The 18276-nt window shown below is 39.6% G+C and overlaps 1 protein-coding gene across 1 annotated transcript in view; it reads right to left on the bottom strand.

Moving 5' to 3' along the window:
• whrna (whirlin a) overlaps positions 1-18276 on the bottom strand; it is a 125393-nt gene that overhangs the window by 37055 nt on the left and 70062 nt on the right. Inside the window, exons 4-5 of the mRNA XM_036589009.1 lie at positions 10807-11015; positions 5202-5238 (exon numbers count right to left, since the gene is read on the bottom strand). Coding sequence (XP_036444902.1) covers positions 5202-5238; positions 10807-11015 — 246 coding nt within the window. The remainder of the gene's footprint in view (positions 1-5201; positions 5239-10806; positions 11016-18276) is intronic.

Genomic DNA, 18276 nt, shown 5'->3' with positions numbered 1-18276 from the left:
CATTTGTGCATGCAATTTATTACCCTCCTTCAGAGACGTAAGGTTTTGTAGTTTATGCTGCCTGCCCACTTCCCCTTGTCCTTACCCATGTCATTCACTGGATTCAGCCCCTCCCAATAACTCAGGGTTCACATGCACGCTGGACTGGTTTTATTGGTAAAGGCTGTTTTCTGCACAAACCTCATGCAAATGCAGGGAACCTTGTAAAACACTATTCATCAGGTGGGTCACCTTGTATTACACTGCTCTGCCACAAGCTCTCTTTCCCGTCTCTCTCTCTTCCTATCACTTACCAACACGCCCCTCCCACTTTCCTTTTCTGTCTCACTCTCTTTCCCTCTAACTCTCCTCTGTTCATTCTCATGTGTTTAACCTGATTGCTCCCTCCTCCCCCCACACACACTGACACACTGATCAGGGTGCGGATGCAAAGGGTGTGTGGCTGCTTTGGAAGCTGATGTGTCAGGGTTTATCAGCATGAGTAACATCTCTGAGGGATCAAAGCCCACCTACGTTGACAACCCGACACAGCCTTTTACGCAGACAGGCATCAGAGCATGTTACCTCACATAACACACACGAGGTCATGCTCTGCTGCTCAGTCTAAGACTGTAATGGAGGAAGAGCCATGTTCTGCTCACTCATTCTTAGTTCCTCTGCTCTTACTGTGTCTCCTGTTGCTCTTGGCATATCTTAACCCACAGTGGTTGAGAGTTTTTACTTTCATTATGCTGTAATTATGTAATTACATATTTAATTACATAGCAAGTTAAGCAGTAGAATACATTCACATTTCATTTACATACTTTATCAATAGCTTTGATCCTGCACTACCAACTTCTTTGTTTTTATGTCATAACTATGTAATTACATATGGACATTTTTGAGTCTGCACTACTGCACTAATGATAATAAGGCAAAGATGTAAAAAATATTTTTTAGTTTTGCTATGTTATAATTATGTAATTACATATGTAATTACCTAGCAAGTTATGCAATAGCCTACATTTACATTTTATATACAAACTTTATCAACAACTTTGATCCTGCACTACCAAGTACTTTATTTTTATGTCATAACTATGTAATTACATATTTAATTACATAGTGAGTTATGTAATAGATTACATTTACATTTGATTTACATCGGGTATGGACATTTTTTGAGTCTGCACTACTGCACTAATGATAATATGGCAAAGATGCAAAAAAATACTTTTTAGTTTTGCAATGTTATCATTATGTACTTACATATTTAATTACATAGTGAGTTATTTAACATTACATTTATTTTCAATTGAAATACTGTATAGAGCGCTTTGAGTCTGCACTTCCGACTTTCTTAGTTTTTATGTCATATAAAAACATGGCAATAATGTAAAAAGTGCTTTGTCTTTTTGAAAAACAAGACAACTTTTCAGCAAACTCAAATCATAATAACACATATTCTCTTCTACTCATGACCACAAAGTAGAATCTGTATTTCTTGTAGAATTTCACTGCTTGTTTCAATGAGCTACGAGTGAGAATGAATCAACCCTTTAAAGCCTCAGGCTTATTACAGACCCAGTAATTCCATGGAAAACAATTAGGGCTGTCAAACATTTAAAATAATGAATCAAGATTAATCGCATCATTTTGTGTATTTAATCACGATTAACCACATTTGTTAACTGCATAATTGCTCAAGTTTTACCCTACAGAAAGATTTGTTTCCACTTGTAAAGCAGTGCATTTAGTTAAAGCCATAGCCATTCAATAATTTGATAACATTTTCATTGTGTAAATGCAGGGAGAACATGAAAACAAGGTGAATGCAGTTTCCAATGTTCATGCATGTTCCAAATCATCTGCAATTGCACAACTATGTTTTGTCTTGTTTTAAAGAGAAATGGAGATTTTCACTTTGCTCTTGCTTTTATTCGTTTTCTGTTTATGGGTTTATACATAGTTTTCTTGTGAGCACCATCCAGGGTTGTCTTCCAAAGGTGTCCTCTGGTGCTATATGACCGAAGTAATAGAAAGAAAAAACTTTGGTTTTATCAAGAGAGTCATCAATGGCTGTCTTTGAACCAGAGAGATACAGAAATGGAGTCATAGCACCAGTGTGCACTTAGCTGGGCTTCAGGGTGGAATTACAGATGGTCTGAAAGGTCAAACTAGGAAAATGAAAAAAAAAAAGTAGCTGAGTTATTCTTAAGTTATAGAAATGTGCCATAAATGTGTGGACCATGGCTATTTTGCAATATCGTATTACAACATGCTTCTGTTATCACTGGGTTTTGTTGTAGCTAGGAGTCAACATATCTGATTCAACCCTGCTAATTATCAATTAGCTAAACCCAAAATCTAAAATCCAATATATAATATTTTACAGCCCTGTCTCAAGCACTTCTACCAGGTGCATCTCTCTCTCCTCTTATTTAATAAGTAATAAGCATAAGAACGCCAGACAGTCACAACCAGCAGCTATCCAGAGCCTACAAAACTACTCCAGTTCCCTTTCTGCTAGAATATCTCCATATTTCACATTATTCAGCAATTCACCCTATGATTCATCAATACAGAGTACATTTTGTCTGCAATAAGCCACCCGATGACCCGTGATTGAGACCCCATTCGCATTTTAATTAGTTAGCCAAGAACATTATTGTACAGGCATTGTTTTAGTCATCAAAGCAATGCAAACAGACAGAATGTAATCCATTATGTAGCCTGAGCATTGAATATACTTCACCTCTACTTCATCTTTGTTGAGGCAATATCAATAATGCTGGACTAGAGAACAAGAGTTTAAAACACAAATCAAGGGAAAACAAATCAGGGGCCTATATATATACACACCAGGCATGTAGCTACAAGAAGGTCTGGGGGGGGCCCAAGCCACCAAATATCTGACTGCTCAAAAGAAAAAAAAGCCCTCCAATGCCAACGTTACAAAATGTTATTTGTTTTGTGCTCTTATAATACAGCATGAACCCAAATGGTGCTTTGTGTCTTTTTCCCCACCTTAAACAGATAAAAATGACCAGTAAAGCTCTCTTCAGCTCATCACCAATTTTTGGTGGCAGCTATGACAATGGACATGTATATTGCTGCATGCTGCCATCAGACCCCTCACAATAGACCCCTATGGTATTTTTCTGGGTCAGGGCAAGTTAGTTCTGAGAAGGAATTAATGTAAGAAGGTAAAGTGTAAAATCCAAAAAACTGTGATAGTCAGAAAACAATGTCTAGTATAAAATAATAACATTTCTTGGAGTTTGACATCATTATATTAATGCACGGTGGCTGAGAAGACCCAGCAAACTGCAAAGAAAAAACAAGCTGCAAACTCAGACAACACTGTTATCAAAATGACGACGCTACATTTCATAAACGCACTGCAAACACAGAAAACACATGCAACTTCAGAAACACTGATAAGCCAGTCACAACACAACGGAGGTGTTTCTGGAGGACACTCAGAGAGGACACGGCCATTCAGACGTTCTATGCAGCACAAACATTCACTGGTAAAGGTGAGTTGATTTTTATTTGAGCAGATTACTACAAACACTGTATCGTAATGGGAATTAGCAGTAGAGTGTAAACATTAAACTAGTAACACCAGAGAACTACCACAGTACAGCTGTGACATGTCAGGTGGCAAACTAGCCAGTGAGGTTAACCATGAACCTGGGATGAGAGTGTCCGAGTGTCTGTGGTCTTATCTACGTCTCTCAGTGATTTTTCCATCATAGATATTCCCCTTTGAGCCCCTTGAGTCTTCCAGAAACATTTCCATTGTATTGCGGCTCACTTTCCTTGTGTTGTGACTGGCTTTGCAGCGTTTCCGAAGTTGAATGTGTTTTCTTTATTTGCAGTGAACGTTTGAACGTTTGCATAAAACGTGGCTCCTGGGTAGTCATGTTGATGAAAGTGTTTTCTGTGTTTGCAGTGCATTTATGATTTTGCAATGTGTTTTTAACTGTACTGTGAATAAGGTCTTGTCAGTCACCACATTAATGGCACAAAAGTTTGCGCACACTTTGGATATATTTTTTAAGTCAAGTCCCGCCTATGGCACACATATGTTTAAGGGCCTTTCACCCGTTAATGAATCACACAAATTCTACTAGAATTTGGTTAACCATTTTACGTGCCAGTATTTGAATACTGAGATCATTTTTCTGGTATTCATAACATTTCATCACAGGAAGATAGAGAAAAAATACAGACTAGCAATTCAGTCAAGTAGCGATTTATGATGTAATAGAACTGTAAAATGCATGTATGTTATGTTTTGCTATTATGAAACATGAATGCCTTCATATGAGTGCGTTGCCAAGGATGACTTGTTAAGGACGCGAATGAGACGGAGCAGCTTTTATCACTGAATAGGCTACGCTGATCCCAGCTAGATCCATAAACGGTTAAGGTATATTTGTCTTACAAAATAATATGTTAGCACAATAAACTGAGGAGGAAAAACAGACCAGTAGAAGATTAGAAGTCTTCACTGACTGTAAGACAGTCTGGTATGTTACTCATCCAACATGATCACCTACCCATTTTCATTGGCTATTTTTGAATAATATAATATGATTTGAAATGTATTCCTCAGCATGGTGCTAATTTTGTGCAAAACCAGTGCTGCTACCTAAAAAAGGTAAGCAACAACTCCACATTAATTTCAGCCAAAATATTTTTTTTGTTGTTTTTTTATTTGTTTATCTCTGCGAGTAACCAAATATCCATTTGTGAACTCTTTTGTAAACGTGAATATCAAAATTTGTTGGAATGCACATGCTTGTAGGAGCTATTGTTATAAGTTAGGCTCTAATTTTACAGTACATCAGCTAGCAAGACAGAGGAGGCAAAAAATCCTGCTTAGAGTAACCAAAAGGCTAGAGCCGGCGCTGATATCTGGTCAGCTGTGGTCCTATGGTGATCCCTTTCTAATTAAATTGTGAAACAACTGGGCCACAGATTGCACATACATGGTAGCTGTATCGAATAAAATGGCCAACAAGTGTAGGAAAGGAAAAGTAAGTTATAAAAGAATAAACACAAAAAACAAGCCTATGTTAAGCCAGTTGCAGGGATATATTTACCAGTGCCGGGTTGCCTCCACACAGCAGCCTTGCTGTGAGAATCAGTGTGTTTACAAGTGAAACACAAGAGAACATTGTGTTCAGATGCAGAAACGCAGCACTCACCTTTCCTGAGGCTGAAGCCCCGTGATCCAGAGAGAGTCTGCAGGAGAGAAGGACATAACGAGAAATCAATGCAGCTACCGTTGCATTCAAAACAGTCAATATACCTTCACCGGTGGAACAAACCTTCAAGGTAGGATGAAAAATAGTGGTGTTGATAAAGCTATAATTATATTGAGCAGATTTCATCTTTTGACCGTGACATAAAACAACATCTACTGATCGTAAGCGATTTCCAGAGTTTCCCGGCTTTGGCTTAGCCACAGATTCCCCATGAGTGTGAGGCAAATTGGCACCTATCCATTTGATTAATGGGTCTACATATAGATACAATACACTGAATGCCACACTCTTCCAGCAGTCTATATAGGCTGCTCTGTAATGAGCTTCCCTCTGCAGCAGTGATGAGACAGTAACATTAGCAGGAGTGGGTGTAGTCCTGTGGGCCTGTGGCCTCTTCTGTGTAGGTGTACTTTGCTCTAGCAGAGCCAAGCAATAAGCTGATAAACAGCCTTTTATAAAATGCCACCTTGCATTTCTGCTGGCCTGAGAGTGCAGCGCTACAGCTGGACCTCCATCGGCCAACTTCCATTAAAGCTAATGATAAGCGTGATAGCACTGGACACAGCAGAGGAGCTTTAGCGAGCCACACACACATAGATGCAGACGCTCATGGAGACACACATACACACATACATGCACATATGTATATGTGTGTGTGTACATATATATGTGTGTGTGTGTGTGTGTGTGTGTGTGTATGCATAAACAAATACAGCAACGATTTATGTGTATTTATGCTTAGATAATCTCAAATTTATATTTTCCACAATATGGTAACGATATGACAATAAATGAAAGTTTATATTGTGCATTCTGCTTTTCATGAAACACACAGGACAACTTCAGTACAGGGGACACATAATGCCTTTGTAACACCCTCATTAAGCTTTATCAGGCCAGTGATTATAATGTGACTGTAATTTAAGTGGATGGTTTGGTGAAAAAATCTAATTTACACAACTGTCCACTTACACCAAATGTAGTCGATTAGCCAAGACATGTTTGGTGTTTAAACTTTGCTACTTTAGCTTAAAACTGAAGCTATGCGGCTAACATTGCTAACAAACATTACAAGTCAATAGTCACTCAAATCTACATTCCAAAAACTTCTCTCAACTCGCTCAATACCACATCCAGGAATTCATTACGACTTGTCGATATGGTTTAGTGCACAGTATGACTTCCTGTGAGCTACGAAAGTAAACACTTAGTGTAGCTGGACGCTGCAGCTTTAGATAACGGGTGTTGTGCTGAACTCTGCCTCTCCTTAGCATGCACTGTACCATGCAGGTATATGGATGCTACAGATTACATTTGTGATTTCTCTTGTTTGTTTTCATGAATAATTGTTTAATTGTGCATTTATAAACTGAAGCTATATGTTAATTATGTCAATAAGTTGAAATGACAAAAATATTGGACATAATCTAGTGGCCATATGTCTGCATGACATGCATGCACATGAAGAGGAGACTGATTCTGTAAGGGGGAGGAATTTGGCACAACACCTGTCTAAAATACCTGCTTAATATGCTGTGATCATTTTTTCATCTTTTTCAGATTACAGAAGTCATACTTTGCCCTAAACCGCATCAACAAGTCTGTGATCTTTATGAAGGGCTGGACGCAGTTTGGGTGAGTTGAGAGAAGTTTTGGGAATGTATTTACGGAAACAGTTTTGGTGACTATTGACTGCTTATGTTTGTTAGCATTGTTGGTCCTGCAGGTCCAGCACCAAATCAAAGCAGCACAATACGGACACCAAACATGTCTCAGCTGCTCAACTACATCAAGGTGGGAAAACGTGTAAATTTGATTTTTTTTATTGACCCATACCTTTACGTTGCTGCTAATTACTACTTTATTAGGCAATGACTACGCTGAATTAAACATTTAATGTGTTAAATAATCCTTATCAAGCCAGTAGCTGTTAATTTTACTCTCAGAACAAACTGGACCTTTCTGGGTACAAACACTGTCACTGGGGTGGTGCTCACAAATGTACATCTTCCGTACCTTTAATTAGGGAACACAGCAGTACCATATTCCTTATTCCATTTAGGGACTATAATTTACCTGAACAGGACCATTTTTTGACAGTATAACTGCTCAAAACTGCTTTATTAAGCAATAACTATGGTGAACTAGGGTAATGGAAAGCCAGTTTGTTCCCATCTTAATTGGCTTGATAAGTTTGTTGCAAGCTATTGACTTCATAAAGCTCAATAAAAAGCTTAATGGACACCTAAAAAAGGACACCTAGAAAAGATAGATTATAGTGTGTAATAAATGGATAAAAGTGCTCTAGAAAATGCTTAACTCACTATAGATATTGCTTAATAATGCAGTAATAAGAAGCCAGCTAATTACCAGTTATTGGCTTGATAAGAGCATTACAACTTTTGTTTTTAGCTGGTTCACCATTTTTGGGCACAGTATGTCACACAGTATTCAGAATATGGCACACACACCAGTTCACACCACTGGACACTGACCTTTTACATTTCCCAACCCTGACACACACAAACACACTCCCTCACTTTGAGATTAAAGCACTTGTGGTCACACGCAGTCAGGTAAGTATACAGGATGCGTTAGAAATAAATACAAAGTTTTGCGTTACGTGTTCAACTCTGATTACAGCAAACAGCTGTGAGGCCTAAAGCCAGCTGCAGCATTCACAACTCTTCCTGCTAGCCGGCTGCGGGGGGTCATAAAAAGATGTGGAGAGATGGAAAAATCAAAGAGTCAGCTATCACACAGCCTGCTCTTAAAACAGGGAATTAAACTCAGCCTTCGAGCAGCTCCTGGCCTTAAATTAAATCAGCATGTCTGAGCGCAAAATTGGTAATTCATTAAAAACGAACATGCAGTCTCAATGCCCACAGGCTGTTTATGCTGGCCGAGACAGAAGCAAAAATAAGACATTTCTGGCACCAAAACAGATGATGCTGATGTCACCAATGAGTCTCCAAACAAACTTCTCATGAAATAACGATCGGATAAGAAAGTTAGTTCTACGTTCATTTAGTCTGGTGGTGCTGGAGGAATGAAAAGCCAGTAGGCACATCTAATGATACCCATACTTTCTCTTTCTCGCATTTCAGTAAGGAGCTGGAAAACAGGTCAGAATGTTCTCAAACTTATTATTTATTAAATGGACTCATCTGATGCTGAGATGAGCCAAACACAAACAACATCTTAAGCACATAAAACCTACCCTATGTACTAAGCATTTTTAAAATATATATTTATACGCATCCATACACCTGTCTCAGGGCGGGAAATATGACAAATATAATAGTGCGGTGCTTGAAGACGTGATAAACAATACATGTTTATCATCCTGATCTTCAGTTTTTGACATTTTGAAAAAGTCAGAAAGGATGAAGGTCAATGCACCAACAAAACAGTACAGTCTTAAAAATAAAAGTGTTAGAAATGGTTGTTGCACTTTTGTTTCCCTAAAAAACTTTCAGTGGATGGTTCTCAAGACAAGCATTTTTGTAAATGAGATGTGTGAGTGTGAAGAACCTTTTAAAGTTTAAAGAGCCTCCACACATTGTAACAGTTCCAGGAAGAACCTTTAAATTAGTACAGGGCATTTTGATTATGCGAAGGTTCTTTAAAGCTTTAGATGGTTCTACACACTTTTTTTTTTTCTCTTCACAATATCTTTTTTAAACATGATTCTTTAGGTAACCAAAAGTGGTTCTTCTATGGCATTGCTCAAGCTACAGGGTGATTCAAAAAGATTCATCCGATTTTAAAATGATTTATTTCACTTGTAAATCATTACAGAACAATGCAGTAAATTGTAAATGGTTTAACTGAGCATAAAGTTCATTATGAAATTTTACAAGTGCTCAATATGAACCTCCTCCAGCTGTATGGACAGCATCAAGGAGGAGTCGAATTCATCCCATACTCGATTAAGCATGTCGGGTGTCACTGTACTCACAGCTCTTTTAATGCGAATTCGGAAATCATCCAGTGTTGTGGAACCAATGACGAACGCTCTGAGCTGTTGGAGGTTCACTGCCGACGAAAATCATGCTGCACAGTTACGATGAATTCACTCTTATTGAAGTGGAGAAGGCAAAGCGCTTTCTGCTCAGGGGTCGCCATCTCCTCGCAGACTGAAGGGAGCCATCTTCCGGTGACGGTCAGAAACTCTATGACCCCCTCTTTCAATTGGCATGTGATTGGTTCTTAGGCGCCTCACGGTTGTAAAAATATGGCGCTTTGAAATTGGATGAATCTTTTTGAATCACCCTGTATCTGTCACGTCTCCCCCCCAGGGAGACTCAACTTGGACTCTCCCAGGCTCCACCCACCCTCCTCCTCTCCCATACACCTGCAGCTCCTTTTGGACTGCTTTGTATCCTCCTTTGTTTCCACCATGTGTTTGCAAAGTGTCTGTGTTTGTCACTTGAGCTCTGAGCCTGTTTACTGTGTTTAGTTTTCACTAGTTTTGACCCATGAGAGTCTTTGTTATTTCTGAATATTGATCTGCATCTTTTCCTGCCTGCCAGTGTGTTGACCCCTGCCAGCCACGACAATGAGTATCAGAATGTTCTTAATAAAGTCACTTCACATTTGCGACCTGCCTCAGCCCCTACATTACACTACCCTTTGTGGTAGCCTTTTTAAAGAGTAAAAAAAAGAAAGTATAAGTACAACATGCCTTATTTATCAAACCTCTTAAGAGTAATAATACTGACAATAATACTGACTGAGGATCAGCTTACATTTTTTATATAACACTGAATAAAACTCCATGATCTGATGTGACCTGATCTTAGATCAGTGCTCCTACTCTGAGAAGCTTCACAAATGTAAGCCAAGGATTGTTTATTTTTATTAAAATGTAAAATTAAACCTGGAAAAATAAATATAGTGGCATCATGGACTAAACATTCAATCAGATCCTTGATACTATACAGTTTCAATATGATAGTGTGACACCACCGGTTGTTGTGTACATAATCTCTAGGAATGTTCTAAATCAGGGGTGCCCAATCCTGGTCTTAGAGATCTCCCACCCTTGAGAATTCAGATCCATCACACCTGGCTATAATATTCAGATCCTTCTGAAAGCCTTCAGCACCTGGATCAGGTGAGTTAGATTATGGTTGGAGCTGAGCTCTGAATCGTGGTGTATCTCTAGGACCAAAACCAGGATCTTTATTTTCTGAGCAGTTTGCCAATGTTCTAGAAATCCTGACGAAATCTGCATCATGCTTAGGACAGTGTTATGATATAATTTATTATGATAATGATACATATCGTCATATTGTACCTCTACAGTCCTAAAAATAAAGCTTCCAAAAAGGGTATGTTGGAGTGATGCCTCAGAAGAACCACTTTCAATGGACGGTTCCTTAAAGAACCATTTTTGTGAATGAGGTAAAAACCTTTTTAGGGTTTGAAGAACCTCTGCGTAAAGTAAAGGTTTTTCCTAGAATTGTGCATCCAAACCAAGAACCACCTTCATTTTTCAGAGTGCACTGCCCTCTACCCTCTTTCTCCCTCCCTCTCTCACCCTGCCACGCTGCTGCTGGACGAGCTCTCAGTGATCTGGGAGCTGGCGATCCACTTGGTCTCTCCCACCACAGTGCGAGCGTGCGGCAACCGGCCCACGTCCTTCACGGTCATCATCAGGTGTCGGGAGGACTTGAGCACGCGCACGGCCTCGTCGTGAGGAATGCTCAGGAAGTTCCGCCCATTCACCTCCAGGATCTGATCACCCACCTGTGGAGAGGGAAGGCCACAGAGAGGATAGGGTGGGTGGGCTGGACAGGGGGCAGTGGAGTCAGCGGTAGAAGCAGAGGGGCCAGACTGGAGAGCCAGAGGTTCAACAATGATCGAGTGGTGAAGGGATTTGAAAGGTTTCAGAGTGACAGAAGAGCATCAGTCATCAAGGATGATCAGAACAGTGTTTTTCTTTAGAAGAGGATGATGGTGACCACAGATGTGTCGGCACACGAATGTTCTTGAACAAACGAATGCGCAAACACACACACACACACACACACACACACACACACACACACGCACACACACACACACACACACACACACACACGCACGCACACACACACACACTCTTCATGTCCTATTTTCCTTGCAAAACCCTAATGATAAACACCTTCTTTGCATTTGCAAGTGTTTTGTTGTCAACTATTTAACTCCTTAACTATTTCGGTATCTTTCCAACACATTCCATATTGTAAAAAGATTGGGGGTGCAACTTTTCCCTATTCTTTACTGATTTAACTATTAATGTTCTGCAATATGGATTTTTATCATTTTAGTACATTAAAAGTATTGTACTGGTTTTAAAAACATAAGTCTTCACAGTTTTTGTGTCCAACAATTTAACAAATACATACATATATATATATATATATATATATATATATATATATATATATGCAGGTTAAAAAGGGGAATTTAGTTACCCTTCTTAATAAAATATTTTGGCAAGATTTTATGTTTGAAACTGTTTAAAATGCAGACAAAATAGGCAACTTTAAAAATATTCAACTAATTGTAAAACTTTTGTCCTATTGTTCTGATTTCCTCAACTGTCACGTGGCACAACTGACTACAAAGGACTTTTACTGTGACATGCTTTTAGGAAAGAGTAGGCCCCAAATGACCTTCATGGTCAGTAGCCTTTTCACAATTGTTGAGAAAATTTTAATTTTTGAGTCATGGGCTATTTCAGTTTACCAAGTCAGAAGGTGTAACCCCACCAAAATGACAAATATGTGTTATTATTATAATAACAATTATTTATTTGATGATAAAAATGATTAACCTTGAGTTTAAGGACAAAGGTTTATATGGGTGTCTAAGTACAAAGTCTAGTTCATACTTTTTTAGTAGCTGTAAATAACTGAGTGATCTGCTGAGTGATGGGGGGAGTGGGAGGGAATTCCTACCCACACAGACAGATTGAGAGCGTGTGTGCTGTATTTAAATAATATTTTTAATTAATTAAATTGTGCCAATAGACATTTTCCAGGTGGTAAAACTGATGATACTATTTAAAAATTAATTTCTACCATTATGAAAGCTTGAATAGATTCTTGCAGATACACAAATCATATCCTTTTTCATCATTTTTAAATATATATTTTAATAAATTTTAATTTTAGAATTTTTTCGTGATCATTTTGAAGGTCTTTGTCATCGACCCAATGACAACTTGGAAGAAAAGCTGGTCATGTGCAACTTTTAGGTCGGGAATGTATTTATGATCATTCTAAAAGCACATGAAGACAGAATAAACCGTCACGCATTTTGAGCTGCTGACATTCTAACATTGTAAGAATCGTGAACTCAGCATTGTGAATCGAATGGAATAGTGAGCCGAGTGTATCATATCACCACTAATCTCATCTTGTCCGTCTATTTATCCTGAGTCATCATCCTCACATTCCCTCTGTCTCTTGGTCATTTTCCCTTTCCCTCTCTCTCTCTTTCTCACTTTCGTCCCCTCACAGTGCCCTGGTTTCTATCCATTAGGCTATATGGAGCGGGTAGCCTCCCTCCACTGCAATCCATTCTTCCTTCACCTGTCCAACCCTGTGTAAGATAATTCAGTTTGTCTGTATCTACTGGTGGATTAACCAACTGCAAGCACTCTCTCTCTCCGGATCGATGCCCTCCCTGCCCCTCTGGCCCACCAGACAAGCTCCAGGGTAATTAAGCTACCTCTCCAGTGATGATGATATTAATAAATGTGGAGCTGATCAATATGGACATGAATAATAATGCTTTGTTTTCCATGTGAACTCCAGAGACCACGGAGCAATCGATGGGGAAGCACAGGAGCGGCCGTTCTCCTCACTACTCTTCCACTCCCAGCATCTGCGGCTCATGGATTTTTATCCGTCCATATCGCTCTGCTCCGTGTTTGGCTCCCGATGCACAAAGCACGAAGGAGCGCAGGCCTTTATCCATCTTATCAGATAACGGATATGCTTATTAGAGGAAACAGAGCATCCTCAATTGGGAACCTCGAGGAACTGAGCCAAAGATGGAGTCTTTAAAAGGAATACAGACCCGGCTTCATTAGAACTGAATGGAGGTTTAATTAATTTTGGATTAATACAACAGCACTGTCCCAAAAGAAAGCAAATGTCTGCACCAGCAATGAGCCAAAGGGGCAATTAGAAGATAACAGGAGCAGTAGTCACTTCTTGTGAATGTACAGGAGGGGTGAATAGAAGAGCTTAAGGTATGATTATGTTTTTAGAATGTTTTTAGACTTTAATTCAGACCGCAGAAATGTTCACACTTTAGAAAATTGAACTTTTCCAAAAATGTGTAGTCGCTATCTGCTGAGCAAATGAAAAGACTCATGAATAGCAATGAACTATAGATGATAAGAATTGCCTGAAGTCCAAAGAGTCAAAAGGTCTTTCAAAAGAGCCTTATAAGAAGTAGCCTTTTTTAAATAAAAAGCCTACAAAAGCATTAGCATGACTGTTCTGACGTGGCTTTTAACTTGCAAGCTTTTCCAGGTTCATGCTGACCTTCAGCGTGAAGATTGCAATTCCAACCAGGGATGCGCCGGCTATAACAGCAACATATAAAAGCCAGGCCTGCTCGTCACCACTTAATCTTCACTGAACTGTGCCCTGTTCCCAGAATGCACCTGACCTTGATCCCCAGCATGGGGCCCAGTGATATTACACTCAGACAGTCAGGTGAAGGCGAGCAGGATTAGGGGTGGGGAGGGACAGGCTGTCAGCGGGACTCTGACACAACAGCATGGAGGTCAATAGTCATTATCCTCACATTAACTCTGTCTCTTCTGTTCACTTTCTCTTTCCCTGCTTTCTCTCACCCTCTCTCTCTGTATCTCTCTTTCCCTTCCCCTCTCTCAGTCCCTCAGTTTCTATCTTAAAGGAAATATGGAGAGAGGGAGTGATGGGAGGTGTCTGGCATTTGCACCCTCCCTCTCTGAACCGCAGCACCTCTGGCATTTCCATTCTTTCTTCTCCTCTGTGATGGACGGAGGAGGGGGGGAAGATGAGATATCGACTCTTCACTCTTTCCCGCTGAGGTGAGCTTGAGGGGATGCTGGGGGCTGCTTTGGGCTCAAAAAGAGAAACAGTAGTAACAAACATCTTGCGTGAGAAAGCTACACTTTTATAGTGTGCTCTCACCAGAGCTCTAAACAAATGCTCCAAAACTGCAGTAGGATAGCACCTGTATATCACTCGCTCCACACATCGCAAAGTGGACATGAGGGGTTGAAAATAGGGATGAAAATGTGTTATTGTAGGGACTCCTGAGTGGCACAGTAAGCAAGTTTGATCGCAAGTGTTCTACCAGGCGATACCACAGTCATCCGTGGCTGGGAGTCCATGAGAGAATAGTTGGCCTCGCTCTCTCTGGGTGGGTAGGACGGACCTCCCTGAAACTAGCCAATAGAGGCATCTGTTAGGTTACGTAACATCCCTATCTTCATCCCTATGTTCTTAGCTAATCTAGCTGAAGTTTTTTGCAAATTATAGATCACATTCCTTGAAAACGTACTAGCTATTATGACAGCCAGCAAGCATACTTACATACCACAGACTAAGCAGTGGTTTCCAACTGTTTTGCTCCTTTATTCTAAGCACTGTATTTACCGTGTGTAGCGCTTCAGTTCTGTCTATTAGACTTCAGTTTTTTCTGTAATGAAAGGCTCACGATTTAAAGCTGCGTTGAACCTGATAGGTTCTCTACCAAGACTCGAGACTTAACTCGGACTTGTACCCCAGAGACTCAAGACTCAACTCATATTCGCACCTCAGCTCTGACTCATACCTCAGAGTTGCAAGATTCAACTCAGACTCACATCGAACTCGTACCCCAGAGACTCAAGACCTATCTCAGACTCATACCTCAGAGACTTGAGACTCACCGCATATTCGCATCTCGACTCAGACTCATATCTCAGAGACTCGACTCAGACTCAGGCTTTAGAGACTCAAAACTTGACTCAGACTCACACTTCAGAGACTCGAGACTTGACTTGGCCATGCACCTCAGAAACTCAAGACTCCACTCAGACTCACACCTCAGAGACTCAAGACTTGGCTCAGACTCACACCTCAAAGACAAGACTCAGACTCGCACCTTAGAGACTCAAGACTTGACTTGCACCTCAGAGACTTAGGACTTGACTCACACCTCAGAGACTCGACTAGGACTCCCACCTCAGGAACTACAGGCCTGACTCAGACTTGCACCTCAGAGACTTGAGACTCCACTTTAGAGAACTGAGACTCGCACTCGCATCTCAGAAACTCAAGACTCAACTCAGACTTGCATGAAGCGACTTGCGAACATCTCTGTCGCCCACCCTACTTTGAAAACATGTCTGAACTGTAGGATTATAAATAAACAGGCACACACAGACAAATTTAGTATGCAGATCACAGACTCATCTAAAAATGATCTTATCTTGGAAAAGCTGAGCTCCAATGTAATCTAATCTATCTCCGTGGAATATATGAAGCCCTCAAAAGGCTTGTTTTTCCTTTTTGACCGCTTTAGTAATTTGACCATTATGAATTACGAGCCTCTTCCATTAAAATGTTTTACAGTCTTGCAGCCGAAAGTGCGCGAGTGTATCATCCATGCTTCATTTAGCAAAGTTATAGGGTTTGGTTCGAGCAGTGGCCCAAATGTGCAACAGGGTGGCTTACAGTCATAAAGCACGAGCACCATACTAACTGCTCTTTTTCTGCCTCCCTCCAGCCAAAGAGCCACAAGTGTGTGATACTTCAGTACAACCTGCTCTGGGTGAACTGATTTTTATGTGCTTAACAAGTTGCTCAATAAAAGTGTTCTCCAGCTGTAAAGTGGGTTATTCCTAGTCCTTCTCTCTCGACACACTGAAGCTGGTCAGTCATTTCAGAGGAAGCCTAATGGCACAAATGTACAAACTTCAAATAAAGGTGATAATATCTGTATTCAACAATATCCTTATCTTCAGTGAACGATGTGAATTCATGTGTACCTTAGGGATATCTCTCACCAAGAATACTGTTAGTCAACCAAAAGCCCTGATCCTAGACTTTCCAAAAGCTTTGGACTACAGAACCTAAACGGAACAGGGTAATACTTACTTCTACAGGTCGTAGAATGTAGAACAAAGAAAGAAAATTTTGGAAGCAAATAGAGGAGTGTCATGAGGAAATATGAACATAGTCCAATTTAAAGAAAAAAAACAGATTCTGGAATCCATGTTAACATTAAACCAAAGAAGTCTTTCAGCCAAGGTGGATTAAAGCAATAGGTTTCTGCATCAGATCAGGAGGATGCCTGAGTGACAAAGGCTGCCCCTTCAGATGAGTTGACGCTTCAGGTAAAACTACAGCTTACAAACTACAACTACAGCTTACTTAAGTTGTGATTTGATTGATTTTTCGTTGTGAATGCATTACTATTTATCTTTTTTTATGTTTGGATTTTGACTATGATTGACAGTAACCTTAAATAATATTCATGTCATATTATGCTTTATTGTTAATGACCAATAACTGTTAAACCAATAAAGTGCTATTTCATATGCTATTTATTTATTCATTTTTAAATATAAATGAAGTCTGTGGACCTAGCTTTATAACTCACTTGCACATGTTTAGCAGGGTAAAGATTCTCCACAAGAGGGGGATATTCGTAAGTTGCTATTGTGCGCATGAATTAAAGGACAGAAATCAAGAAGGTTGAATGTAAACCATGTCATCAGAATCCCCCCAATACTCACACACAACACACCCAATCCCACCCTACATAGCAAAATAGCACTGTCTGTTTTAGTTTAATACATATATATATATATATATATATATATATATATATATATATATAGATAGATAGATAGATAGATAGATATGTATAGTTATATATGGTTATATATAAATAGTTTATTATATACATATATATAACCATATATAACTATACATATCTATCTATCTATCTATCTATCTATATCTATATATGTATATATATACATATATATATATATATTTAACTAAAGCAGACAGTGCTATGTTGCTATGTAGGGTGGGATTGGGTGTGCTGTGTGTGAGTGTTGGGGGGATTCTGATGACATGGTTTACATTCAACCTTCTTACGAATTTCAAAGTGAACCTACATGGATTTTTCAGCATTTTTTTTCATTTTGCAGGTGTTTTTTTTAAATACTCAGTACAATGCATGATTGATACAAATGAACAATACAATCTGTAAAATAGAATGATGCTTCAGCATACACAGAGATTAGCTATTTTCAATTTGCTACAGTTTTAGTGTAAAAAAAAAAAATAAAACAAGTGCATAAATAAAGTAATAAATAAATGCTATTAGTCTACTGACACAATCTTAATTAGCCAAGAATGCTACAACTGACTAGTTGAATGGGCGAGCCCTAGTGTGCATGCTTAACAAAATTAGACATCTACACCTAGGACTACTCTAACTATGTGTTTGAACTTCATCCAGTTCTTGTGTGTGTGAGAGAGGAGGGTATAATTGTCTAAAGAGAGAATGTAAGAGTGTATAATCGTCTAAAGTGTAAGTGAAAGAGTGTAATGAGGAAAAGAGACATCCTCCAGTGGAGCCATATTGATAAAGCCATTGCAGCAGGTCAGCAGAGGTGCTGGTCCAGCAGCAGACAAGACAGCATCTGCATCTCAGCACCAGCGAGACAGTAGACCTCCCCATGCGAGACCTCATTATTCTATCCAATTAGGAGTCTATGGGCCGCATCGGCCATAAAGAGTTGCAGAATTTTACAGCCACACATTCCCTGTCCTGTCCTCAAGGAACAGGGGATGAAGACAAGAGAGGAGAACGGCACACGGAATGTTTGCAAACAAGCATCACTGTTGCCAGCAGAGAATTCATGGTCATAATCTTTATCGAGGAGATGGGATTGAACCCATCCATCATAGCCGTCCCCGATGAGTAAAACAAAAAAGCCATGCTTATTTTAACAACT

Source organism: Colossoma macropomum, unplaced genomic scaffold (assembly GCF_904425465.1).
Source record: "Colossoma macropomum unplaced genomic scaffold, Colossoma_macropomum, whole genome shotgun sequence".
Classification (NCBI taxonomy): domain Eukaryota; kingdom Metazoa; phylum Chordata; class Actinopteri; order Characiformes; family Serrasalmidae; genus Colossoma; species Colossoma macropomum.
Note: the sequence above shows the minus strand (reverse complement) of the source record. Positions and strands in the feature narration are given on the sequence as shown.